The sequence below is a fragment of the Manis javanica genome, chromosome 10 (assembly GCF_040802235.1).
Source record: "Manis javanica isolate MJ-LG chromosome 10, MJ_LKY, whole genome shotgun sequence".
Taxonomy (NCBI): domain Eukaryota; kingdom Metazoa; phylum Chordata; class Mammalia; order Pholidota; family Manidae; genus Manis; species Manis javanica.
This window is the reverse complement of record NC_133165.1, coordinates 29,183,317-29,210,367: the sequence shown is the minus strand read 5'-3', so window position 1 is coordinate 29,210,367 and position 27,051 is coordinate 29,183,317. Positions and strand designations below refer to the sequence as shown.

The following is a 27,051-nucleotide window of genomic DNA, read 5'->3' as shown; positions in this document are numbered from 1 at the left end:
TCATTGATTTTTTTTCTATTCTTTAATTCTTCTCAATTTTATTTATTTATTCTCTGATCTTTATTATGTCCCTCCCTCTGCTGACTTTGGGCCTCATTTGTTGTTCTTTTTCCAATCTCAATAATTGTGACTTTAGACTATTCATTTGGGATTGTTTTTCCTTCTTTAAGTAGGCCTGGATTGCCATAAACTTTCCTCTTAGAACTGCCTTCACTGCATCCCACAGAAGTTGGGGTTTTGTGCTGTTGTTGTCATTTGTCTCCATATATTGCTTGATCTCTATTTTAATTTGATCATTGATCCATTGATTATTTAGGAGCATGTTGTTAAGCCTCTATGTGTTTGAGAGCCATTGTTTTCTTTGTACAATTTATTTCTAGTTCTATACCTTTGTGGTCTGAGAAGTTTGTTGATAGAATTTCAATCTTTTTGAATTTACTGAGGCTCTTTTTGTGGCCTAGTATGTGCTCTCTACTGGAAAATGTTCCATGTGCACTTGAGAAGAATGTGTATCCTGCTGCTTTTGGGTGTAGAGTTCTGTAGATGTCTGTTAGGTCCATCTGTTCTAGTGTGTTGTTCAGTGCCTCTGTGTCCTTACTTATTTTCTGTCTGCTGGATCTGTCCTTTGGAGTGAGTGGTGTGTTGAAGTCTCCTAGAATGAATGCATTGCATTCTATTTCCTCCTTTAATTCTGTTAGTATTTGTTTCACATATGTTGGTGCTCCTGTATTTGGTGCATATATATTTATAATGGTTATATCCTCTTGGTGGATTGACCCCTTCATCATTATGTAATGTGCTTCTTCATCTCTTGTTACTTTCTTTGTTTTGAAGTCTATTTTGTCTGATACAAGTATTACAACAACTGCTTTTTCTCCCTATTGTTTGCATGAAGTATCTTTTTCCATCCCTTGACTTTTAGACTGTGTGTATCTTTGGATTTGAGGTGAGTCTCTTGTAAGCAGCATATAGATGGGTCTTGCTATTTTATCCATTTGATTACTCTGTGTCTTTTGATTGGTGCATTCAGTCCACTTACATTTAGGGTGATTATTGAAAGATATACATACTTATTGCCATTGCAGGCTTTAGATTTGTGGTTACCAAAGGTTCAAGGGTAGCTTCTTTACTATTTAACCATCTAACTTAACTCACTTATTAAGCTATTATAAACACAGTCTGATGATTCTTTATTTCCCTCCCTTCTTATTCCTCCTCCTCCATTCTTTATATGTTACGTGTTTTATTCTGTACTCTTTTGTGTTTCCTTTGACTGCTTTTGTGAATAGTTGATTTTATTTTTTGCCTTTAGTTAGTATTTGGTTGGTCTGCTTTCTTTGGTGTGATTTCATTTTCTCTGGTGACATCTATTTAGCCTTAGGAGTCCTTCCATCTAGAGCAGTCCCTTTAAAATATCCTGTAGAGGTGGTTTGTGGGAAGCAAATTCCCTCAACTTTTGCTTGTCTGTGAATTGTTTAATCCCTCCTTCATATTTAAATGATAATCATGTTGGATACAGTATTCTTGGTTCAAGGCCCTTCTGTTTCATTGCATTAAATATATCATGCTATTCTCTTCTGACCTGTAAGGTTTATTTGAGAAGTCTGATGATAGCCTGATGGTTTTTCCTTTGGAGGTGACCTTTTTTCCTCTCTCTGTCTGCCTTTAATACTCTGTCCTTGTCCTTGATCTTTGCTATTTCAATTAGTGTATGTCTTGGTGTTATCCTCCTTGGGTCCCTTGTATTGGGAGATCTGTGGGCTTCCATGGTCTGAGAGATTATTTCCTCCCCCAGTTTGGGCAAGTTTTCAGCAATTATTTCTTCAAATACACTTTCTATCCCTTTTTCTCTCTCTTCTTCTTCTGGTACCCCTATAATGCAAATATTGTTCCATCTGGATTGGTCACACAGTTCTCTTAATATTCTTTCATTCCTGGAGATCCTTTTATCTCTCTCTGCTTCTCTGTATTCCTGTTCTCTGATTTCTATTCCATTAACGGTCTCTTGCACCCTCATCCAGTCTGCTCTTAAGTCCTTCCAGAGATTGTTTTATTTCTGTATTCTCCCTCCTGACTTGATCCCTTCACTCTGGCATATTTCTCTGCAGGTCCATCAGCATGGTTATGATCTTTATTTTAAATTATTTTTCAGGAAGATTCATTAAATCTATCTCCCCAGGCTCTCTCTCGTGGGTTGTCTGGGTAATTCTGGACTGGACCAAATTCTTCTGCCTTTTCATGGTGCTAGAGGTAGTCACAGGCAGGTTGCATGTGTATCAGCTGGGAGAACAAAGTCCCCTCCTGCTTGCTCTTCACCTTGCCCTTCTCCACTGCCTGTGTCAGTTACCCACACCCCAGGAGCAGTGTCCCAGTCAATCCCCTGAGCTGCTGTGGATGGGGTAGCCTTTGGGGCAGCCCAGAGCCCTGCAGAGAGTGGCTAGCGTGACTGCTGTGCTCTCCTGTGAGAACGGCGCCCCTTCATGCCTTGTCCTGGCCTCCTCTGCCTGCACCAGGCCGCTACGTGCCAGCGGTGGCCTCTGGGTCTGGCCCAGGTGGCTGCATGCCGGGAGGAGACTCTGGGCGGTTGCTGTGGGTGCAGCCGCTCTCCAGCTTCTCAGCCACTATGGCGGGGTCATGCCAGCTGGGGGAATGAATGGCAGGGTGCTTATCACTGTGAGGGGCTTCGGGGTTGCATTGCCACCCAGGGGGTTGGGGCACTTGAAGTTCCTCAGGATTCCCAGCCTGCTAGGCTGAGTGTGCTGGGACGATTCTGTCCAGCTGTGAGGCTCTTATCCCTTTAAGACTTTCAAAAAGCATGTGCTTTTTTTCCCCCCCCAGGGGAGCCGGCTTCAGGGACCCACTCGCAGATTTTACTTTTCCATTTCCCTAATATCTAGCACACCATGCAATGTGTGTCTGCGCTCCCAGTGCGGATTACTAGGGCTGGTTATTTAGCAGTCCTGCACTCCCACTCCCTCCCCACTCCAACTCCTTTCCTCCCACTGGTGAGCTGGGGTTGGGGGAGTGCTTGGATCCCGCTGGGCCGTGGCTTGTATCTTACCCCCTTCGTGAGATACCAAGTTCTCACAGATGTAGATGCAGCCTGGCTGTTGTACTGTATCTTCTGGTCTCTATTTTAGGAATAGTTGTATTTGTTGTATTTTCAAAAATATATATGGTTTTGGGAGATTTCTGCTGCCCTACTCATGGTGCCATCTTGGCTCCTCCTCTCCCTGGCAATAGACAAATTTACAGTGCCACTTACTGAAATGCCAGTCAGAAATCTGGTGGAGATTAATAGACTGATAATAGATACATACATACACACAGGCATACATAATTTCTCTCACAGCAAACATGCAGAAAATATTTCTTCTCCTTCATTTTAAAGGTGAACTCTCTCCCTGGGTTCTTTTAAAAGATTTTGTGTTTTGGGCCTCTGCCTGCATTTCTGTGGCTGTGAGCAATAGCTTGGAGCTAGTAGGAAACAACCTCCACAGCCAGCAGAACCTTTTTCTCTCTCTGCTGTACACAGTCTTTAAAAATACTTTGAATCAAGATGCATAAAGTTTCTAGTTTATTTATTTACTGAGATATAATTGACACATTAGTTTCAGGTATACAACAATAACCTGTATACATCACAAAATGAACACCACAATAGGTCTTGGTAACAACTGTCACCACACAGTTCACAGAATTTTTTCATTTTTTTCTTGTGATGAGGACTTTTACAATTTACTCCCTTAGCAACTTTCAAATATGCAGACAGTCTCCAGTTTCAGATTCTCTCTCATCCCTCGCTGATTTGATCTTACAGATTGTTAGTGAAAAGATACGTGATGGGCACCTGGCAGCCAGACAGGTAGGCGGCCACTTCCCTCTCCTGGTGTCCCAGGCCACCTTGCCAGCATTAGGGTTGTTTCGCTAGGACAGTGGCAGCAGGGTTGCTGGCTGGCCCCCAGGCCCCCAGAGCATGTCTGTGCCTGTAGCCCTGAGCACCCCCCCAGGTGCTTCCACTGGCTTTCCATTTAGCTGGGAGCTTGTTAGCTCTCTAGGTGTTGCAGGTGGCACTGGCACCAGGTGCTCAGACCATCGCGTCATGCCATTAGGTCTTGCTCCACCATGTGCCAGGGGTGGGACCCACACTATCTGATGGGGTTGGGTTTGAGAAGCACCAGCAGCAAGGTGTATAGTGACAGGGGGACTGCAGGCCCCCACTGCATTTTGGGGAGCCATGCCTTCCCTAAGTGAGGTGTCCCTGCAGCTCCAGCTGGGCCTTGGGAGTCCCAAGCGTGGCATCCACAGCACAGTGGCCAGGGGAGCCTCCCTGTCCTCCTTCTAAGAGCAGCAGTGGCCAATTCTGGCAGCTGGCACCTGGGCTGGTGCTTGCACTGGCAAAACACACCCCTGACATCTAACCTCTGGGAGAGTCACCCTCTGTGGAGTGTTAGCAGGCAGAGGGTGGCCCCACAGGCCCTCAATCCAGCTCCCACGGGCAGTGCTCCAGGGCCCAGGGACTGGGTGCTTCTTTCGGAGCTTGCACTCGGGGAAGGGAAGAGCAGCAGTGTTCCACTAGGCAGTAGCCCTATTGCAAACCAGCATCCACCCACACCAGTAAGTGCTGGGGGCTCCCAGAAAGAAGCCCCCACCCGGGAGCCCGGCAGCCAGTTCCTTGCAGCTGAAAGGCATTACCGTGATGAGTTGCAAACTGGACTCTACCATCCCATTACTGTGGCCAATTGTCATGACTTTGTTAAATTAACATTTGTTAAGTGGAACACAGGTGCCAGATAGTGAGAAGGTTCAACAACACAAAATAAATAGAGATGGAGAAGTTTGTTACTCACAGGGCCTAGACGTAGTACAGCTGGCCTGGAGGGGCCTCACAGGGAAGTTGAGGCAGAGTGACAGAGATTGGACTTGGGGCACATGCATATATTAGGGTCCTTGCGAGGAATGCTTTAGGGCTCCTGGCTAGGGCCAGACTGGTCAATCAAACCAAAAGAGCAGGTTTTTGGTAAATGCCATGGGGGCTTAGCTAAGGGGCAGATAAGGCATTCGGGTGCTGGGAGGCAGGGGAGGCTCTAGCACAGGGACCCTGGAGAAGGCACATCGGGAGCTTTGTTTGCTTGCAGCTCTGTGGCTGCTGTCTAGAGCCTGAACTTGCACCAGGGGCTGGTGTCAGCTTCAGGTCCCTGCAGGTCAATGGCCAGACAAAACAGGTATAGAGGCAGCAGTACCGTGGAGTAGTTAGCTAAACTCTCCACATATCTAGATGTGAAAAAAAAAATTTTTATGTATCCAATGTGGATAAAATGAAAGTTCCTGTGGCCAGGATTCTCACCTGGCCCTGGTTGGCTAGCTCACTACACACATGTGGGCAATACGTTGCTATTGACTCTATATAAAGAGCTCTGCCAGTGTTCTGGGTGACACAGTGACATGACTGCAAGGCTGCAGGAGAGCAAGGCAGAGGCTGGAGTGGTGGCAGCACCAAGGACAGAGATTGGGACGGCTGTGCAGGCCGAGAGGCCTAGAGACAGAGACCAGCTTGCTGCATGCAGACTCGCTCTAAGTGAATGGGTTTTTATTGATTGACCTGCCACCGTGGGATAAAGTTGGGAATAATCCTTTCATCCCAAGAACATTTTACTATCATTTCTTTGGTCACACGGAATTCATAGCAAACTTTCCCAGGGCAGAAACCCATTGGCAAGACATACAGCTAGGCATATATTGTTCAGCTTAAGTCTGTTAACACATCTTTTGTCAGAATCTGAGCCATATCTTTGAATGCTTGCTTTTCTTCCCCGTCCTGTATTTTGTCCTTTAGGAACTCGTTTGCTCTTTTCATTTTAATCTTTTGTCTCTCACCCATCCCTCCACATTTTCCATCTCTCTGTACACCTAATTCTGTGAATCTGCTTAGCACTATTTTCCTCTCTGCTCTCTCTTCAGCTGAGTATAATCTACCATTTGACCTGATCACCAAGTATTTTAACGTCAAGCTTTAAATTTCAATAACTATATTTTTCATCTCTAGATATTCTATGTGGTTCTTTCCAAGTAAAACCAGTTTTTTGTTGTCATTATTAAGAAAGAAAGATTTTTTTTTAAGTATTTTTGTGGAATTACCTACAGTAATTTTTCTAGTACCTAAAATACCTGGAGCTCTTCATTAAAATGTCTGCTTCCATCATGGATTGGCTCCCCACATTTTGTAATTCTGGATTAGGAACTCAGCATGGGCTTGTATGTCAGAGTCCTGACAAACAGGGGTTGAGGGTGTCTTCCTTCACCCTCAAAATATTCTGTTTGTTCCTGTAAGTTGTTTCAAAGACCAGAACAAATTTCTATGTGAATTGTTCAGTTTTTGAACTGAGACATGAATAGGCCGAATTCCAAATTCTAACTCCTCTGAGATGTTAGTCATGAGGACTCATGACTCATCGGGGTTAACTATTTTCTCCAGCACAGCCCAACAAGAGACCCATAAATTTCCTGTGCCAGTGAGATTTTTCTCCAGCCCACTGTTTCCCTTTTGGAGTTTCTGAATTTGTAAGTTACTTCAGTGCCAACTCTATACCTTGTGTGAAGGCCGAGGCCTTGTTTCTCAAGCTCCTATAGTCCTGAAACCCAAGCTTCTGGGTAAACCAAATCAAACCCACAGGGCAACTACAGCATCAACTCAGAAACTGATTTCTGGGTTTAAGTTCCCTCTACCCAGCTGGCACCTGGTAACTTCATTTATTTTCTTGCAAGCCAAATTATGCATTTAAAAGAACATTACCTGTTACTGTTCATCATTTCTAGTTGTTTTCAGTGGAATGTTTTTCACTTTAGATAGTCTGCCGTGTTTAACATTTAACATAAAACAAAACTTACAGACCAGTCGATTGAGAGATATCAGAAGATGAGATGAAATTGTTGGTTTCCAGATCCAGGGGGTTCTGGAACACATGCAGGCAAGCAAAAAGACAATGGTATGTGATATGATACATGGACTTCTGGTTTAATAATAAGTTCATATTGTTCCAATAATAATGTATATTACAAGACAGAGTATGATTTAGTGTGCATGTCATTCTGTATTTTAGGATGTGTTTGTCTACAAGTTCACAGTTATGTTCAATTACCAGGGCAGCTAAAAAAATTAATGAAATTCATTTCATGTAGCATCCTCAGTGACAGAACCAATGAAACCACAGGATTGTTCTGATGCTTATTAGATTTGTTGTCTCAATGAGGTAAACTTATTCACATATTTAAAGCTTAATATCGACAGTTCCTTTGGACAGATACACTTTATAATTAAGTAAAGACTATAAAAATATATCATTCTAGGGCATCATCAACAATCCTACCACCAGACTTAAGAGAACAAAGTTCTCCCAATTCTCCAAACTGGTAAGATTTCACCTTAGTATGAATCTCTGTGTCCAGTGGCCCTGGGCTTCTTGCTGAAGGATTTTCCACATTCAGAATATCCAGAGGTTTTCATTCCTAGACATGCTGTGGCTTCTGGATGAAACCTTCCCTCTCATTTCACCCATAGAGCTTTTCCCTGGTGTGAATTCTGTGGTGTCTGATGAGGTTGGCCTTCTGAGAGAAGGTCTTCCCGCAGTCGGAGCACTCGTAGGGCTTCCTCCCCATATGGGTCCTCTTGTGAATGATAAGGCATGAGTTCTGGGAGAAGGCCTTCCCACACTCGCTGCACCCATAGGGCTTCTCCCCGGTGTGCGTCCTCTGATGGAGGATGAGGTGTGACTTCTGGAAAAAGGCCTTCCCGCACTCGCTGCACCTGTAGGGCTTCTCCCCGGTGTGGATTCTATGATGGATAATGAGGCAGGACTTCCTGGAGAAAGACTTCCCACATTCTTTGCAGCCATAGGGTTTCTCCCCTGTGTGAGATCTGTGGTGTTCCATGAGGCGGGACCTGTGGGAGAAGGTTTTCTCACACTCTGAACACTTGTAAGGCTTCTCTCCAGCAAGAGCTGCCTCAGGAATGGACAGGCTTGTCTTCTGGGAGAGGGTTTTACCACGACTGCCCTTCCCACCGGGCTGCTCTTTTGTACGGTTTCCCTGACGTCCACTGAGGTAATCCTTGTCCCGCAGGCCACCCCACCGTCCACCTCTTCTGAAGGATTTCTCACCCCTGTGGACTCTCCCGTGTGTAATGAGTTCTGATTTGTGGTCAAAGCCTTTCCCACATTTGGTACATGCCTGGGGCTTCTCACCCCTGTCAGCTCCCTGATCAGCATTAAAGGCTTGGCTACAGCTAAACACTTTTCTACATTGGCTACATTCACGTAGATAAACCCCAGAAGGTGGAGTTTCAAGCTTGGAATAAAGGAATAATTTCCCCTGTCCATCACACTCAAATCTCCTTCTGGCAAGATATGCATTAGGACTAAAGTTTGTGTCACACTGCAAACGCGTCCCACAGGAGTCGCACCAATGGACCTGCCGTCCTGAGGGAACAAGGTTTGTGTTCTGACAGGTGTTTTTTCCAACTGTATTATGTTCCCAGCACCCTGGGTTGGTGAATTCCTTCTTCTCTAGGAATGCAACTTGCCTCAAAGGTTTGTCTGGGTGTTCCTGTTGTCTGGCTGCTTGGGTGTCGACCTGCAAAACCTCTAGGAAAACAATAGGACACAAACTTGTTAATCTTCTATCAGATCATAGAACTAAATTAGTTCAGAAATGACTGGAAAGAGGATTAACTGCAGTCACAAACCTCACTGCCCAGCTTAACCCTGGTCCTGCTACAAATACTTTCTAGCCCTTTGGCTTTTCAAAGGGAAAAAATGAGACCCTGAAAATAGGGATGCAACATTGACAATGAATATAAGTAGTTTGTTGATAACAAGTTTGACATGGTAAATTGGGAAGAAGGTGGAAACACACACGGGTAAAAGTGGGTGACAGAGAAGACGTGAGAGGGAATGGAGTCCAGGCACTGATGTGCTGAAGACTGAAGACACGGCAGGAGGTCCCGTCAGGTGATGAGCATATTTAGGAACGTTGAGCAGTGACTGAAGAAAGAAAGGTTAGGGTTTCTGGAGGAATCGGGAGAAAAGGGGGTTGAGGAAATACAAGCAAAGGACTAGGTTGAAAGAAGCGAAACTGTGTGTGAGTTCCCCTCACTTTAACCCTGGCCACAAACAGGCTACTTGCTGACCTGCATTTCCTGGGTCCTCCCCCACCAAGCTCCCCTTGTTCAGCACACCAAAATGACTTTATCAAAGCATCGAGCCCCTTGTTGCTAAAGGAATTGTCTTAGAGCCAAAGGTCCCTTCCACAGTGATTTATTCTCACGTGGGCCTACACACCCTTTCCAAAGTCCCGGACAAGGACACAGGAGCAGTCCCCTGGCCTGGAATGCAGGCCATCCTTGCCCCAGGAAGCTTCCCTGCTGTGTCAATCAGAACTGCTTGAATGACCATTTTCAGCAGTCATGGCTCCTTGGTACCAAACCTGGCTGACTACCAAATCCTCTGACACCTCTACCCAACAGGACCACAGCATGCCTTTGTTTAGAATGTTTAAGGTCCCTGAGCCCCATTGCTGAATTTCAAGAGACAAAACCAATGCCTACTGATCTTCCCCATCAGGATTGTCTTGGTTGGGATCCAGCCAGGAGGGTATTTCTAAAGCTGCCCAGGTGGTTCTGGTGTGTACCCCTGATTAAGCATGAGTGCCCCAAGCAAAAGCAGTCAAGGATCCTTGTCCTAGAAGGAAGAAGGACTCAGCATCCACTATGCACATCCCACAGAAATAAGGATGAATAAAATAAAGGCTCTTGTCTGCAGGGGATTACATTGGGATGGGGGAAATGCTTCAGTGAAAACCTATCAGGCAAAATGGGTCCATATTACATGGTTTGAAGAAGAAGAATTTAAAATCATAGAAAAGGTAGCCAACTTTTAAAGACATTTCATAGTGAAAGAAAGAAAAGACAACTGAAATAAAAATGGGTGGCACAAGATAATACTGTTATTTTAAAACAGGGCAAATCGACAAATCTCTAAAAGCATGAGAAAGCCTATTTCATAACCATGGGGGAAAGTGTAAGGCTAAAGATTCTAGAGAAAGACTGAGCAAGGAAGGTCTTAGATGGGGATGGTAGGAGAGAATAAAAGGATAAGTAAAAATAGAACATGTCTTTTTCTAAAACCCAGGAAAAGGGGAGTAATTCATGTAGTGATGTGAATATGTGCAGGTGGCCGGAATCATCTGGGCCCCAGGCCAACTGTCCCCACAGATCCAAGGCTTTTAAAAACAGTTGCCTGACACCAAAAACACCCAAGGTTCTGCTTTGTGATGTCCACTGTCCCCCTGCAAGCGGGTTCTGTCTCACCTGGAAAGCTCCATCTGAGGATTTCTTCCTCCCCCATCCATGGTTCTTGCCCCTGCTCCAACCTGGAGATCACAGCTGGTTTGGTGACTAGACATCCTGTTCACGAGAAATAGTTGCAGGATTTATGCTGAGCCACCTGGGCCTTCAAAGGGAGCAGAAGGTTCAGGCTGCACAATGAACATGTCTATATTGGCCAAATAATAGGTATTTCACTTGGGAGGTGACTCCACAGTCACATTGTCCTATGAGACCAGAGCAAGACCTGCTGATGATGGAAACCCAATGCTAAATGCTTTCAGTACATACACAAGAGGTTCTACATAACAGAGAAAAGTAGGGGCTTAGACATCACTGGGGAACCCGGGAAGCCTTCCTCACCCAAGGAGACCAGGTGGCTGTAGTTTTCCAGCATCACATCTCGGTACAGGGTCCTCTGCGTTGGATCCAGCCGCTGCCATTCCTCATGGGTGAAGCCCACAGCCACGTCTCTGAATGACAATGACCCCTGGAACAGCACATCCCCGATTAATCTGGGGGCTTGGCAGGGTACTGTGGCAAATGTGCAGAGGAGGTGGGTCTTACCACCTTTGGAGGTCAGGTTTCCCCATGTTAAGCTACATAGGAAGCTTAGCATGCCCTTAACTTCATACATTTTGTGGGAGAGAGAGAAAAAAAAATCTCACTTCTGGATCTCATTCATTCATTCAGTGAGCAAGCATCTACTGAGGATTCAGTATGTTACTGGCATTCCTGGTGCTTGGGGTTGAAAGCTTAATGCAACACCACTCCTGTTCTAAAGGTGTTTAGGGTCTGGTGGAGTGAGATTAACATAAAAGACTTCTGTGTCATATGATTACACCTAAGGCTGTGATGGAAGTACATTTCAGCACAGAACAGACACAAAGAAGAGAGCAAACTTAATGCCCCAATGCCAAGGTAAGCTTCATTTGTGCTTGAGCAGAGTCTCGAAAGAGAAATGGTGTTTTGATGTCTGAAGGAGAGTTCCATCATGAGGCATGGCATGTGCAAAGGCACGGAGTCCCAGAAAAATCAGGTAACTGCAAATAGTTGGGAATGACAGTATAGATTATAAGGGGTGTGTGTGTGTGTGCACATGCATGCGTGTTAGAGCGAGACAGAGACCAGAGCGAGACAGAGACCAGACCATAGGACAAATGAAGGGTTTTCCCTACAGGCAATGGGCGCTCCATCACAGTATTTAAGGACAGAAGCTACAAAAGATGGTCTGATATAGAGGAAAGGTGACATCACTGGGAGGGAATAAGTAAAATTCAGGTGCAATCACTGACATGAGATATGGTCAAAATTAAGGCAGTATCAAGAGGAAATCAGAGATTCCACATGCACAGGACAGGGATTGGCTCTCCTTCCCCTACTCCCTTATCTTCTCTCTCTGAATGAATTAAGGACCAAAATAAAAAGTTTAATGTATACAGAATGTTGTAATACTATAATGTTGGTGTAAATAATTTTTAACACCAGTGTAGAAGTTAAAAGACAAACATAAGATTAACTATACTGACAGATTCATTCATGGAAATACAACATAAAAGGAAGTAAAATCTGTCATAAATAATGTGTGTGTTGAGGGGAGGTAAAAATGTAGTTTCTGTATGCGATTGAAGCTTAGTTGTTATCAGGTGAAAATAGGATGTTGTAAAAATAAAATATTACATGCAAGCTTCATGGAAACCACACACATAGACCCAAATACAAAGAGAAAAGAATCAAACCATATCTCTACAAAAAAACCCTCAAACTACAATAAAGACAAGAGAGGAACAAAAGAACTACAAAACAGAAAACAACAAAATGGCAAGAGTTAGTCCCTGCCTATCAATAATTACTTTAAATGATTGTAAAAAAAGTAAATGAACTAAACTCCCCAAATTAAAACAAATAATATAGCCAAATGGATAAAAAACAAGATCCAATTGCATGCTGTCTACAAGAGATTCACTCTAGATTTAAGGACACAGATGGGATGAAAATGAAGGGGTGGAGAAAGATAGTCCATGCAAATGATAATCAAAAGAGAGCTGGTATGGCTATTCTTTTATCAGACAAAATAGACTTTAAGTCAAAACCTGTCACAAGAGACAAAGAAAGTCAAGGTTCCACTTAACAGGAAAATGCATCAAAGCACCTAAATACACAAAGCAAACATTGACAAATCAGAGAGGAGAATAGATAGCAATACATAGTAGGAGAATCAAAACCCTGCTCTTGATAATGGATAGATCAGCCAGACAGAAAATCAATACAGAAACAGAACTGAACAACACTATAGATCAAACAGCCCTAAAATATAATATACAATATTCCACCCAAGAGCAGCATAATACTCATTCTTCTCAAGAGCATGCAGAACAATCTCTGGAATGGATCATATGCCAAGTCACAAAACAAATCTTAACAAATTTAAAAAGACTGAAATCATTCCAAGTATCTTTTCTGATCACAATGGAAAACCAGAAATCAATAATAGAAAGAAAACAGGAAAATTAAAAAAGTATGTGGAAGTCAAACAACACACCTTTAAACACCACTGGGTCAATGAAGAAATAAAAAAGAAAATTATAAAATACCTAAGACAAAGAAAAACAAAACCCACAACAGACCAAAACTTACAAGATGCAACCAAAGCAGTACTAAGAGGGAAGTTTATAGCAAAAACACCTACAGAAAAAAAGAAGATCTCAAATAAACAACCTAACTGCACTTCTAAAAAAAAGAACAAACTAAGCCCAAATTAGCAGGAGAGGAAATAATAAAGATTAGTGCAGAAATAAATAAAATGCAGAATAGAAAAATAATAGAAAAGAATCAACAAAACTGAGAGTTGGTTTTCTGAGAAGATAAAATCAACAAACCCTTAGGTAGGCTGAAGAGAGAAGATTGGAATAAATAAAATCAGAAATGTCATAGAAATAAAAACAATTAAGAAGGGCCATTATGAATAATTACAAGCCAATAAATTAGACAACTTAGTAGAAACTGATACATCCTAAAATAAAATACAACCTACCAATACTCAATCAAGAAGAAATAGAAAGCCTGAATGGACCAGGCACAAAGAGAATGAAAAAGTAACCAAAAAATTTCCAATCAAGAAATGCCCAGCACCTTCATGAATTAATTCTACCAAAAATTTGAAGAATTAATACCAATCTTTCTTAAACTCTTTAAAAAAAAAAAAAGAAGAGGGGACACTTCCAAACTCAATCTACGAGGCCAGAATCACCCTGATACCAAAACCAGACAAAGACACCACAAAAAAAGAAAACTACAGGCCAATATCCCAATAAACACAGATGCAAAAACCCTCAGCACATTAAAATAGGATTTATCCCTGGGATGCAAGGATGGTTCAACAACCAAAAATCAATGTGATACAGCACATTAACAGGACAGATAAAAATCAAATAATCATCTCAACAGATGCATAAAAAGCATTTGACAAAGTTCAATACCCTTTCATGATAAAAACTCAACAAATTAGGTGTAGTAGGAATTTACCTCAACACAATAAAGGGCATTTATAAAAAGCCCACAGCTTTCAATGTGTAAAGCTTAAAGCTTTCTCTCTAAGGCCTGGAACAAGGCAAGGATGCCCATTCTTGCCTCTCCTATTCAACACAGTATTGGAAGTCCAGCCAGAGCAATTAGGCAATAAGAAGAAATAGAAGGCATCATAATCAGGAAGAAGTAAATATCTCTGTTTGCAGATGATGTGATCTTACTGAGTGCAGGATCTCAAAGAAATATCTGTACAACCATGTTCCTTGCAACATTATTCACAATAGCCGAGAGATGGAAACAACCTACGTGTCCATCAATGGATGAAGAAAATGTGATATATACACACAGGGAATATTAGCCACAAGAATAAAATTTGCAACAAACATGAATGGACCTGGAGGACACAATGCTCCATGAAATAAGCCAGACACAGAAGGACAAATACTACATGATCCCACTTTCATGAGGAATCTAAAACAAACTTATAGAACTAAAGAGTAGCATGGTGGTTACCAGGGGCTGGGAGGAGGTGAACAATAGGATGATGTTAGTCAGAGGGGTCAAAGTTCCAGATATGGAAGATGAACAAGTCCTGGAGGTCTGCTGTACAGCTTGATGCCTATAGTTAACACTGCATGGTATGCTTAAAAGTTTGCTAAGAGGGTAGACTTTATATTAAACACTCTTACTACAAATATATATAAATGATACATATACACTATATATTTAAATGTATATTACATACATATACTTAAGAAGGGAGGTGGGAGGACACTTGTGGAGGTGATGGATAAGTTTAAGACCTTGATCGTGGTGAAGATTTCATCTCTAAATTCATCAGGCTGTATATGGGCACACTTTGGAAATAGTGCGGGTTTGATCCCAGACCACTGCAATAAAGCGAATAGTGCAATAAAGCGACGCAAATAAATTTTTTGGTTTCCCAGTGCATATAAAAGTTACCTTTACACTACACTGTAGTCTGTTAAGTGTGTAGCATTGTATCTAAAAGAAGCTCACCATTATCTGAGCTCTCAGCAAGCCCTGATCACTGATCACAGGCACTGCACAAAATACAGTAATAATGAGAAAGTGTCAAGTATCATGAGGATTACCAAAATGTGACACAGAGGCACAAAGTGAGCAAATGCTGGAAAAATGTCACCAACAGACTTGCTTGATTCAGGGTTGCCACAAACCTTCAATTTGTAAAAAATGCAATATCTGCAAAGTGCAATAAAACGAGGTATGGCTGGACCTTAAACATGTAGATTTTTTCATGTCAATCATACCTCAATAAAGCGGCTAAAAAAATTAAATTTTTAGTAATCACATTTTTGAAAGTTAAAGAAAGTGAATTTAGTATCTTAACCAAATACATCCAAAATATCATTTCAACATATAATCATTATTTTTAAATCAGTGATATATTCATTCTATTTTTATAGCACATCTTCAAAACCTGGTGTGTATTTTCCACTTACAGTACACTTCAATTCAGACACTGTATTTCCAATTTCACTTGGTGAAATGTAGTCCTATAAAAACAATAAAGTGTTTAATGGAAAAATATTTTGCTCCGGTTATTTTAGAATTTAAATATCTATTAAAACTGCAGGCCCACAGTCACATTAACCACACTTCGGGTGCTCAGCATTGGCCCATGGCCGACGGCTACCATACTGGACAGGGCAGGTCTAGACAGCATGAACACCACTGGGCTCCTTTGCTGGGGGTCTGGTATTGATAGAACCACAGTGTAGTTCAATCATTACGGGCCCAGTTCTACATCTGTCTGTCTACACTCAAATCCCAACTCCATATCAGAAATGTAAGATCTCAGGCAATGTGTTTAGTATCTCCAGCTTTTCTGTAAAACAAGAGAAGGGCATCTGATAATAGCCATCTCACAGGTTTATTCATGAAGTCATATATGAGAAACAAGAGACCAGCACATACATGCTCAACAGGAGCTGCATTACTGTCAGCAACTGTATTGCAGGGAACTCTAGCAGGGAGGTTCCCCACACCTGCCCCAAGACACCGAATGAAACTGGCCTCACATACAAGTCGGAGGGGCCAGGGCCAGCTCTCTCCTCTAAGAAGGCTGTGGAGTCACCACCTTGCTCTCAATCTCTCATACTGGTCCTGTGCCCAGATATTTCTGGCATCAAACGTCCACAGAGTCCTGGCTTTATTAAGCACAGACACTCCTGTCAAGACAGGTCCCTGAGCTAGAAGCAAGAACCTGTCAATGCTCTTCTTCTTGGAGTGGACAGCTGTAACCATTGTCCACCAGGCCTGTCCTCCTCTGGGACCAACTCCCAGCCCCCTCTCCCAGGCACCTGCTCCTGGGAGCACCCCACCACAGCACCATCCCCTGAGCCTAAGCCTGAACTAAGCTGGACCAATGGAACCTCACCAAAGATCTTGCAAACTGGTTGTAGGAAAGGAGCCTTGGTCCCTTTCCACAGCAAAACTTGTAAGGGTGAGGCTTGGGAGCTGACAGTCATCCTATCTCCAATCACATGGATGAAGTCAGCATGAGAGAAGAAAGTCACAGAAACAGGGCCAAGGGACAAAAAGATGCGTGGTGTGGAACTGTCTTGAGTCCTGGCTGCAGACCTGCTCTTCCCACAGCTCTGGGTGCTGCCTGGCTTCTGGGTTTGTCCCAATCTAGTTCCACCTGGGTTTCTAGCTCTTGTAACTTCAAGGATTCTGAACAGCACACTTCCTGTTCATGCATCCCTAGAGCTCAGGGCAAAGAGAGAGGCCCTTTAGGAGTAGAGGGATCTGTGGATATGGACCAGCTGACGGAAAGCAACGTCACTAAGGTCTGAGAAAAGTAATGATGACCCAGTGAGAAAAGGTGCAAAGGAGGAGGAGGGCTGGCAGGCGAGGGCTCAGTCCTGAGGAGAGGGAGGGAGGCTGTCCCTTCAGACTCAGAAGAAAGGCCTGCAGAGCAAGAACCACCCCCTTTCCACACCCCTGCAGAGACCGACACTTGGAGCTGTTTGGTCTCCATCTGTGTCAAAAATCATCATGAAAAGTAACCTGAAGAACATGCTATTTGTTCATTCCCTGAGCTAGTGCAGCCCGTTACACAGGCCAGTGTGAACCACAGCAAGGCCTGAGCATCCTGATTCCCCAAACAACAGAATTCTGCACTGACAACACACCCACTGTTCACACGGAAGTAACAAGCTGCTGATCTGCTGCTTTGTTCAGGTGCCTGGGGCTCCACGTCACCCCGGAGATACCCAGAAAAGCTTTACTTTCCCTGTGAGGTTGATGTGTTTGTCCCAGACGGACATTGCAAGTCACACTCTGGATGCAACCTGTCTTTTTAAAGGGCCAGAAGTGTCAGGCCTAGATTTAGAAGGCAGCTAGCAATTCCAGCAGCCTCTGTGCTTCCTCCACGTCCTGTCCCATGGCCTTGATCTTCCTGCTCTTCACAGCCTCACTGATCCTCTTTCTGTTTGCATTCTGTTTTATAGGAGGCATTCTTGTAAGGATCCTGAAACTTTGGTGAAAAAGAGCACAGTATAAGGAAACTGCACACTCACCTGGTGCATGGTTCTTCCCTGCTGGTCTGGGAAAAGCAGACACCTGCGGAGGCAGAAATCGGGGGAGGGGGGAGGGATGTAAGCGACCAGGCCTGCCTCCAGCCTCCGACCCCATTGCTGCCACCCCCACGCACGGGGGAGGAGAGGCTTCTGCCAGGGGCCCCTCATCAGAGCAAAGCCCTCAGCCGGGACTTGATGGGGACCCAATCCTGTGAATGCTGAACTCAGATTCCTTTCTCTACTTAATGAATATATGCATCTCCATCTCAGTAGCCAATGTGCAATTCACTACCTGCCCCTCCACCATTACCCAGAAATATAACTAATAGAAATTTATTCTGAAGTTCAGGCAAAGATTTAGCTGCCAAGATATTTATTACAATTTGGAAAGACTCTGAAAAAGATAGAAATAACCAAATTGCTCACTACAGAGGACTAGTTAAATATACTACATCCAAAGGGAATAAATATCTACACCCAAAGGAAAATAAATACTATGTAGGTAATGAAAATAAAATCATAGAAAATTACTTATCACTAGCATACTGATAACTGAAGAGAGCAGTTGAAAACTTTGACCAACACACACACACATTCACTCATACTCACTCACATTCAGTCTCTGAAATGATGTAAGACAAACAGGTAATAGTAGTAATCAGCATGGGGTAGTTGGATAATGACCATTTAAAAATTTTTTTCTTTGCACTTAGATGAATTTTCCAATTTTCTAAGTTCTTTTATGACAAAAAGGCATCTCATATATTATCATTTCTTAAAAAGGTTATTTTAAAGACATCTGTAGCCTACTAACCTTCTAACCTGAAACTTCTATCACCAGCCCTGCCCTGGCAGGTGCTGAGGAAAATTCACTGCAAAATCCTACAATGGGTTCTTGAAGGCGGAGTCCATTAAATGGAGCTTAGCTAAGGCAACAGGAAGCTTATGAACCTGGGGCCTGCTTCTCTCTTGTGGTTACGGTTTGTCAACAGTGACTTTTATCAGGAGCTGTCCTGGCTGCCTGAGCTGCTCTCTGCCCAGGAAGCGGTCCTGGTCTGGCTCTGCCACTTACCAAATACGAGACAAGATCTGATGGCTTCTCCTGAGCCCTCCTCCTCCTTTCCTCATTTTCCCAGGGAACAGGAACACGAAGGTTCAGGAGCAAATTTACTGTGGCTGGAACCATCAGTTGGACCCCACACCTATCTCTCTCCTGAACAGACACGAAGCTGGTCTTAGGTATATTCCTACTCAGGACAGAGACACACTGGAGTTTGATCCAAGAATTCTGCAGAGACACTAAAACTCTAGAATTACGGAAACTCCATTAAGAATTCTGAGGGTGTTGCTTAAAAATTGGAGACTACCTAAGTGCTTAAAAATAAGAGATTGGTTAAACAATTATGATACAATTAAAGCATGCCGAGCTACGAACCAACTTAAAATATTACAAAAGAAATACCTGGCCTGGAAAGCCCTTCCATCAATACCAGTAGTGTATGAACACAGACAGGGAAGGGAGGGATGGACGGGATTTTCCCGAGTGCCCTGGAGCTGTAGCTAAATCCCACAGACACCAAATTCTAAGCAGGAGCTGCTAGACACCCCCCGCACAGCTTCCTTTGGGAACAGGGAATCACTGAAGGAGAGCCTGGGGTGGGGGGTTTCCTCCCCTCTCCCCGGGGGACTGCTCCACTCCCAGGCCACGAGAACTATTCGTGGAGACTGGAGGGAGCTTGTGGAAAGCGTACACTCATTTTGCACCCCCAGGCACAAACTCCTAGGTACGTGGTGATTCAGCAGAGGGGAGCATGAGAGAGTCCCTGTGAGGCCAGGAAGCACACGGAGACCCAGAGTAGAAGCCACCCTCACAGCTGAAGAATTTGGAAGTCAGAGGCTGGCCAAGGCCACCACGGTGGCCAAGTGAGGAGGGGGGCAAGAGAGGGAGCCACCTTCACCGCCTGCATTTGTTGGAACAAGGATGCAAGAGTTTTCAGGAGCCCAGTGGAGAGTGGGCACGCTTGACCGTGATTGCAAGGACACTGATCAGACAGGCTGCCTGCCCAGGGTAAGAAAGCCAGCCCTGGGAGGTGGGAGCATGGAGTGGGGGGTTGGCACAGGTGTCTGTTAGAGGCCCTGCAGCCTCCTGCCTCATGGAGAGCAGCCTGCATCAGGCAGGGGGAAGCTGTGAGCAGCACCAACTGAGGAGGTATTTCTGCTACTCTTCTCTATGTCCCCCTCCTCACAGCCTGACCCTGGAGGGGAAGAGAAATCCAGTGAGGAGAGGGAAGAGCCGAGGAGCAGACAGAACTTCATCTTTAAACTGGGAGAAACTCAAAATGGGTCGTGAGAGTGAAACGTTATTAGACCGCAGCCAGTGAGGCGAGCCTATTCTTTATGATGACTCTTGGGGCTGTGCCACTCGGGCATTCCCTGAGATAGCAGCCTGCCAGGAAAAGGGTCTGGGTTGAACTGTTGTTAATCCCCAAAAGTATGCTGGGGCCCTCGCCCTCAGTGTCTCACAATGTGACCTTATTTAGAAATTAGAGTCTTTGCAAATGACCGCGTTAAAATGAGGTCTTTGGGGTGGCCCTAATTCAACAGCACTGTGTCCTTATGAAAAGGGGAAATCTGGACACAGACACAGGGAGAATGCTCGTGAAGATGCAGGCAGAGATCAGGGTGGGTGATGCAGCAGAAACCAAGGGATGCTAAGGGCTGCCACCAAACCTCCACGAGCTGAGAAGCCTGCAGTGGACCCTCCCTCCCAGCCTCAAAAGGACCCACCCTGCCCGCACCTGACCTGGGACTTCCGACTTCTAGAACTGTAAGAGATCAAATTTCTGTGGCTTTAGCCACTCAGCTTGTGTTACCATACTTTGTTAGTGAGGCCTGGGAACCTCATACAGGAAGGCAGACCCAACAGCATGGGTCTAAAACACTAGGTGGGGATCCTTTCCTCCCTTTCCTGTTGGCGCATATCACCTTTGGCACGTGGAATGGGTTCTTAGAAACACAGAATGAAAACACTCTGAAGAAAACACACCATATGTGAACAGTGGTTACCTTTGCATGCTAAGATGTTTGTTTTTACATATGACATTTTCTAAGTTTTTTAATAATAAACATGTGCTCATTGTTTAATGTTGAAATATTTCATTAAAATATACATATATCATCTTACTGGATTTTCTCTCCATGACCTCCTGTCAGAGTCCTTCCCCTGGAGGAGAGGAAACCTGCCAGAAGGTCTGAAGGGTGGAAGGCAGGAAGGGGTGGGTTTGAGCGGTGAACTGTAGCACCCAGGAGGAAGACCCCCCTGGCGGACAGGAGCCCTGGGGCTAGTGCTGGCTCGGCCTCTAGAAAGCTGGGCGGCTCTGAACACCTCTCTCATGCCCATTTTCTGCTGTCTTTAACATGAGAAGGGAAAATGAAATACTCTTAGATTAAGAAAGCAACTTCTGTGTCTTAACTAAATTATTGTAAAAGGACTTGAACTAAACTAGATATGTAAAAGGGCTTTACGTATCATCAGAAGTCAGGTATGGAGGCGGTGGTGGGATGAATGAGCTAAAGATCTAGCTAAACAGACAGGACAGAGTAAATGCATCAGAGTGTAGAGGTCTGGGTACTTGGGACCATCCTCCTGAGAATCCTGGGTGTCCCTTTCCTCCTAGTCCATGCTCCTCACACCCTACAGCAGGAATCCCCCTCTCCTCCTAGCAAACCTTCCCCTAAACCAAATCCTAGATAACCCCCTGATTCGATGATATCACCCAACTCTACTCTGCCGACAAGCGGGTCCTTGGCTATTTTAGGGACACTGCTTTGGGGGCTGCTTCCTGTGACCTCCAACTTCAGCCCTAAGCAACGGAGAGGCCTCAGAGAGGGGTCCCTCTTCCCAAAGCAGATTGCTTCTCCCCAGGTCACCTTCTTTACAAGAATCACTCTATTCCCAGCATGCCCAGACTTGAGGACTGGGCCAATTCAGATTGCCAAAGCTCCATCCTCCTGCTGAGAACTCACCAGCAGTGGGAGGCTCAGCTTGGCCTCCGAGACCCGCTGTGGGTAGAAATGAGCTTGAGCGCACAGACAGGACTGAGCCCCAGCTACCGTCTGAGTCTAAGCCTTTGCAGAAACACTAAGAACACCTGGAAATAAACAGACCACATGGTGAGTCTCCCATGACACCTCCACAAGAGTGGAAACAGGCTGGAACAGGTAAGGGAGTCAGAAAGAGTGGAAACCCACGAAGGGCCCACACACCGCATTTCTGGCTTTGAGAATGGACGCACGGCATGAGAGGGAGCCAAGCAAGGACCTCAGCCAACGGTTGGCAAGGAGCCGGGGGCTCTGGCCTAAAGCTGCCAGAAACTGTCTCGCCCAACCCTCCCGTGGGCCTGAGCAGGCTCCGCAGAGCCCCAGGTGAGGCCCATCGCCCCACGCTGTGACTTCAGCCTGGGGAGACCAGAGCGGGAGCCCAGAACCAGCCACCTGGGCTTATGGTTCATAGAACCGGAGCTCCCGAGTTGCTTTAATTCTCTAAATCTGTGACAATTTGTTACACAGTCACAGATGACTAAGACAGGCCTGGGTGCTCGCAGGAAAGATTAGGGGTGGGCAGGAGACCACACAGACTCCCTGGGCAGTGAAGTTCTGGAGAAGGGAGTGGCTTCCATACTGAGAATCACGGGAAGCCCCATCTTTCCAGAAATTTCTCTTCTGAGGAACAAATTTCTCTTCCTTCTGCGCAGCTGGAAAAGAGCAGCAAGCGCTGTTGCTCCCAGAGCACAGGTAAGACCTAGGGCATCTGGCAGGGCCAAGGGGGAAAAGCCCTCTACCCTAGAAGAGGGGCAGGCCCGGTGCTGGGCTCAGCCTCTCGGAGCCCCGTACCACCGGGGGAGGGGCAGCCCCCCCGCAAAGCCAGGGACCCAGGGCCCTCCTCGGAGAGAAAGAAAGCGCCCCCGCCCCACCACCACCGGGGCAGCCAATGCGGAGAGTCAGCGCCACGCAGCGGGGTGCAGCCCGCCCACTCAAAGCATGGAGCAGGGCCTACGGCCCGGGGTAACCATAACAACAGATGTCAGCCCAGCCGCGCGCCCGTGGGTGTCACCGCACCAACCTCCTGCCCTCCCGGCGCCACACACAGCGACAGCCAGAAGTCTCTGCCCCGCCCCCCACACAATGTTCAGCATTCATTTAAAAAGAATACAAGATAAACAAAAACCAAGAAAGGCCAACTATTGAAAAGAGACAAAGCAAGGACCAGAGCCACCTAGATCCTAGGGTCTGCGAGTGTACGTGTTGCGTGGGCAGCTCTTACGCACGAACAAGAAACACTGACGCAATGAGGAGAAACGGACACATCTATCACAGTGAAAAGATCCTAGTGTACATTTTTAGAAACGAAGATCTAGGATACAAAAAAGAATGGTAAAAATAGATAACATGAGTAACAACGCAAAAGCTTGATCTATTGGATAAGACAGAAAAATGTTCTCCAGAATTAGAAAATATACCCTTTTTTTAAGCACATCCGAGTAGTTATAGAGATTGACAAATAAGCTAAAAAAATAAACTTTTAGAGGTCATGATTGCATAACTGCCACTCACAAAACCAAATAATAAAAGGAGTGTAAAAATATTTCTAACAACTGCAAAAATACTACATATCAAAGTTGGTGGATATTTACAAACACATACTTAAAAGGAAAATTATAGCCACATTAAATAAAAACTGAAAATTAATGATATCCAAAGCAGGATATAGCATACAAAGAAAAAAAAGAAAAGAAACCCAAAAGACATAAAAGAAACAAGTATGAGCAGAGATTTAAAAAGAAATCAAAGAAATAATGGCACAGGTAAATAAATCCTGCCACAAATATATTACCTGAATCAAACCTAAATTGAGGAACATTCTACGAAATAACTGGCCTGTAGTCTTCCAAAAGGTCAATGTTATTACAGGCAATGAAAGACTGGGGAACTGTTTCAGAGTAAGGGAGACAAAAGAGAGGTGAGAAACAAGCAACATATGATCTGAGATTTCCTTTAGTTAGAAAGGGAATTATTGGGACAAGCAGTGAAAGCTGAGTAAGATCCGTGGGTTAGAAACGTAGTGTTAATGCTAATTTCCTGATTTTGATCATTCTGCTGTGGGTGTGTGACAAAATGTCTTTTAGGGAAATGTACATTGAAGTATATCTGCCCACACATATGAACGGAGGGGGAGTTACGGAAGGAAAAAGCACACTGAGAGAAAAAACGAGTCAAAGAGGGCCTCTGCTGAGTAACCCCTGGGGTGCTCATTTCTGCGCAGCAAGCTGCCGTTGGCTCAAAAGACCCATAGCCCCATACTGCAATGTGAACACATGCAATTGTTTTAAAGATAGCCCAAGTATCAGCAGATTTTTAGTCATTTGGAACCCGCTTGCTTTGCCTACCCCCTGAAACTGCACCCAACCTCTGGTAACCATGGATAACATAAACTGTGTGGCTATGAAGACCCCAAGCGTCCCTGACCCAGAGATACGGAGGAGTTGTTCTCCGTCCTGGGAAGTGGCCCCCGGGCCCCACCCTCCGGATGATCTCATGCTGCAAGGGACTCGCCCCAGTGTGCATGCATAAAAAAGGCTTTAATAAAAACTTGTGTGAGTTCCTGTCACCTCCGGTGGCATCTTTTTCCTAAATCAGCCTTGAAATCCCTCCGACCCCCTACACAAATGTGGGAAAATGTTAATATTTGGGAAGTTTAGATGAAAGGTATTCAGGAATTCTTTGTTTCTACTAATGCAACTTTTATTACTACTACTATGACTTTTAAGTTGGAAGTTCTGCCCAAAAAACAAACAAACAAACAAAAACTGAAGTCAACTCTTGGAAAGGATTTATTAAGACTAAAGGACATAATTGGTTTGTATTTAAAACTACATTTAAGTAAGATAGACTAACTTCAGGTCCAATTGATCAGGAAAACAAGAGAAAGCAAAAATAAAATTTTAAACATGGAAAAGGAGACAACTTCAGGTATAGTACAGATATTTTTACTTTATGAGATCACTATAAATAATTTAATGCTATAAATGTGAAACTAAACAGGACAATTTTCTAGAAAAATATAAATTGCTAAAATTGACAAAGCAATAGAAAACTGAATAAACTACTCAACATTAAGTGAAACGGATCCATACTCAAAAATATACCCATCAGAGAAACACCAGGCCCAATCCAATTCTATTAAAGTTCAGCAATGTATATAAGCCGAAAAGGATTTGTATCTAGAATATATGGGGAAAAAAAATACTAAAATTAAGAAAAAGACAAATCAAAAGAAATATAGGGAGAGGTAATGACCACGCAAAAACACCATATAGTTTATGATGACTTTTATATCTAGTAAGTAAATAAAAACAGTAAGGATACATAGAAATCCCAGTTGTTACCTGAGTGAGAGGAAGGAAAATGGATTTGGGGGGCAGGGAGTGGTATAAAAGGGCTCCAGGGAGTATTTCCAGGGTTTAGTTCTTTAGAAAATCTGAAGCAAATAAAGTAAATTTTCGATTTTTGCTCAATCTTGATAAGTACAAAGGTTTCTTTTTTTTACTTTGCTATACACTGAGGTTTTTCTAATATTACTAATTGATATTGGTAAAGAAGAATTAGGGATTGTAGAAGACCCAAATTCAAGTCGTAATGGAAAAAATGGATACATTTGACCTTATCAAGACTTAACTATGACATCAGTCTGTCGGCCCCAGTCCATTGGTCTGCAAACAGGAGCTCACACTGCCCCACCTCCCCTTACCTGGGCCCCGTGGACAGAGCTTCACCAATCTGTAGCAGAACATCCCCCTACTCACTTTTCTCACTCCTCCAGCTCAGATCCCCTCACCTCTACTCATTACTGGTACCAAAAGACAAATATAACCGCGCCACTGCCTTGCTTAAAACACGTGGGGCACCAACGGGACCTACTTGATCTGCTCTCTGAACCTCCTCCAGCCTCCCCGATGGTCTCCACGGCGCCAAATCCAGCAGAGCCCACTCACTGCACTCTTCTTTGCAATACTGTTCCCTCCTCCTGGAACACCCTTTCTCCCCCTTTCACCCGTGCAGATCTTATTTTTAAGTGTGACCTTTACTTACGCGATCCTCAATTGGAACTGCCCTCCTTCCCGGTGGCCACTCATCCACCAGAGATGATTATCAGGGCACCCCCACCTCAGCGGCCCTGATCTGTTCACGCAACCCGCATCTTCATAGGACCCCAGCCCAGGATGGGACTTGGGCTTCCTCAGTGCCTGACCCAGACTCCATAGTTCGTCGGATGAAGACGGACACGGAAGACTCCTGAAATAGCAATAATTTCATATCCTTCCCTGCCCTCACAGCTCATAGCCTACCATTGGCTGCAATGTGGGGTCTGCAGGCTTGATGAGCATCCAAATTGGTGGGGTTTTCCTCAGCTGTTCCTCTTCGCCCACAGAAGACCCGGCTGCTGGAGCAGAGTTCAGGAACCTGGATGGGTAATGAAACTCCAGATCAAGGGACGGGAACCATTCGGGGAAGAGCTGGCTCTCCTCTCACCAGGGCCACGAGTTACCCGGTCCCCTGTGCTATCACCTGCGGACGGTGGGCTCCAATGAGGCTGAGCTGCGGGAGGACGGAGAAGGAGTGAGACCCAGGCTGCCCACATCCCCAGCCCCAAACCAGACAGGAACCCGGACGCTCCGCAGTGGACGTCAGATGGAGCCGCCCACCCAGACCCCGGAGGAGAACCCCCTCCCAGCGTCGCTGGCTCTGCAGTCATGGATCTGCCACACATGCCCCCTCTACGACCGAGAGCGGAGGGGACCACGCGTCCGAGGTGCAGCCCAGGGCCTCAGAGCCAGCCAGGTCCGGGGTGCTGGCAGCCGCGAGACCAGCCTGGAGTCCGGAAATACACGGATGGCACTCAGAGACCTGCTGGCACAGCATAGCGCCACTGTACCTGGCAGAACTACAACTCCCGGCAGCCTCTGCGGCAAAGCGCTTCCGCTGGGCATGTGGTATTTCTGGCCATGGGATACCGGGTGTGGGTGGGTGGCCCTGTGTGGTGGACCAGTCCAGCGGGAGGCGACTCCTGCAGTGGCCCCAGTGGACCCACGGGCTGTTGGTGACCTCGCCCTCTTCCACGTCGCTGCCGGTTCCCACTGTGCCATCGGGTCACGGTTGCCCCAGCCTCGGCTGTCTGTCCGGGACCTGGCTGTGGCGGCGTCCCTGAGTACCTCAACTCGGAGTCTACTATCCGAGGGGGTCTGAGTCCAGCACTTTACCGTGAAAAAACGCCTGTTTTTTAGCCCCCTCGGCAGTTCCCAAAATAGGTACCATTATCCCGATTTCGCAAATAAGGAATCAGAGGCTACATTTCTCGGTATTTTTACTCTAGAGGAACACTTGAAATAATTCTCAGGACTCAAAAACCCCTGCCTAAATATTAGAATAAGGCGATCATGAAATTAATACATGAGATACTGAATATACAAACAGTCAATGGCCAGACCATGTATAGAAATAGAACTCTGACCTACCAACTCC

At 45.0% G+C, this 27,051-nt stretch overlaps 1 protein-coding gene across 8 annotated transcripts; it reads right to left on the bottom strand.

The window, feature by feature from the left end:
• Positions 1-3,575: 3,575 nt before the first annotated feature.
• Positions 3,576-26,419, bottom strand: LOC108399421 (zinc finger protein 12-like). 8 transcript variants are annotated; one of them, XM_073215005.1, is made up of 8 exons: positions 26,098-26,419; positions 25,878-25,992; positions 21,499-21,623; positions 17,473-17,515; positions 15,391-15,444; positions 10,742-14,796; positions 10,364-10,459; positions 3,576-8,639 (listed from the first exon to the last, which is right to left on the bottom strand). In XM_073215005.1, the coding sequence occupies exons 6-8, from the start codon at positions 11,013-11,015 to the stop codon at positions 7,549-7,551; spliced, it is 1,461 nt and encodes a 486-aa protein (XP_073071106.1). In that variant the 5' UTR covers positions 11,016-14,796; positions 15,391-15,444; positions 17,473-17,515; positions 21,499-21,623; positions 25,878-25,992; positions 26,098-26,419; the 3' UTR covers positions 3,576-7,548. The 8 variants fall into 8 exon arrangements, with proteins under 8 accessions (XP_073071106.1, XP_073071107.1, XP_073071109.1 ...); XM_073215006.1 differs by lacking the exon at positions 21,499-21,623; XM_073215008.1 differs by having other exon boundaries at positions 10,742-10,868; positions 25,878-26,418.
• Positions 26,420-27,051: the final 632 nt, after the last annotated feature.

Coding starts and splice junctions, on each gene's coding strand:
- LOC108399421 (XM_073215004.1), bottom strand. CDS start 11,015: ATGTATGAAGTTAAGGGCATGCTAAGCTTCCTATGTAGCTTAACATGG. Junction 10,460..10,741: donor CAGCCACCTGGTCTCCTTGG/GTGAGGAAGGCT, acceptor TCTCGTGAACAG/GATGTCTAGTCACCAAACCA. Junction 8,640..10,363: donor CCTCAGATGGAGCTTTCCAG/GTGAGACAGAAC, acceptor TTGTTTTCCTAG/AGGTTTTGCAGGTCGACACC.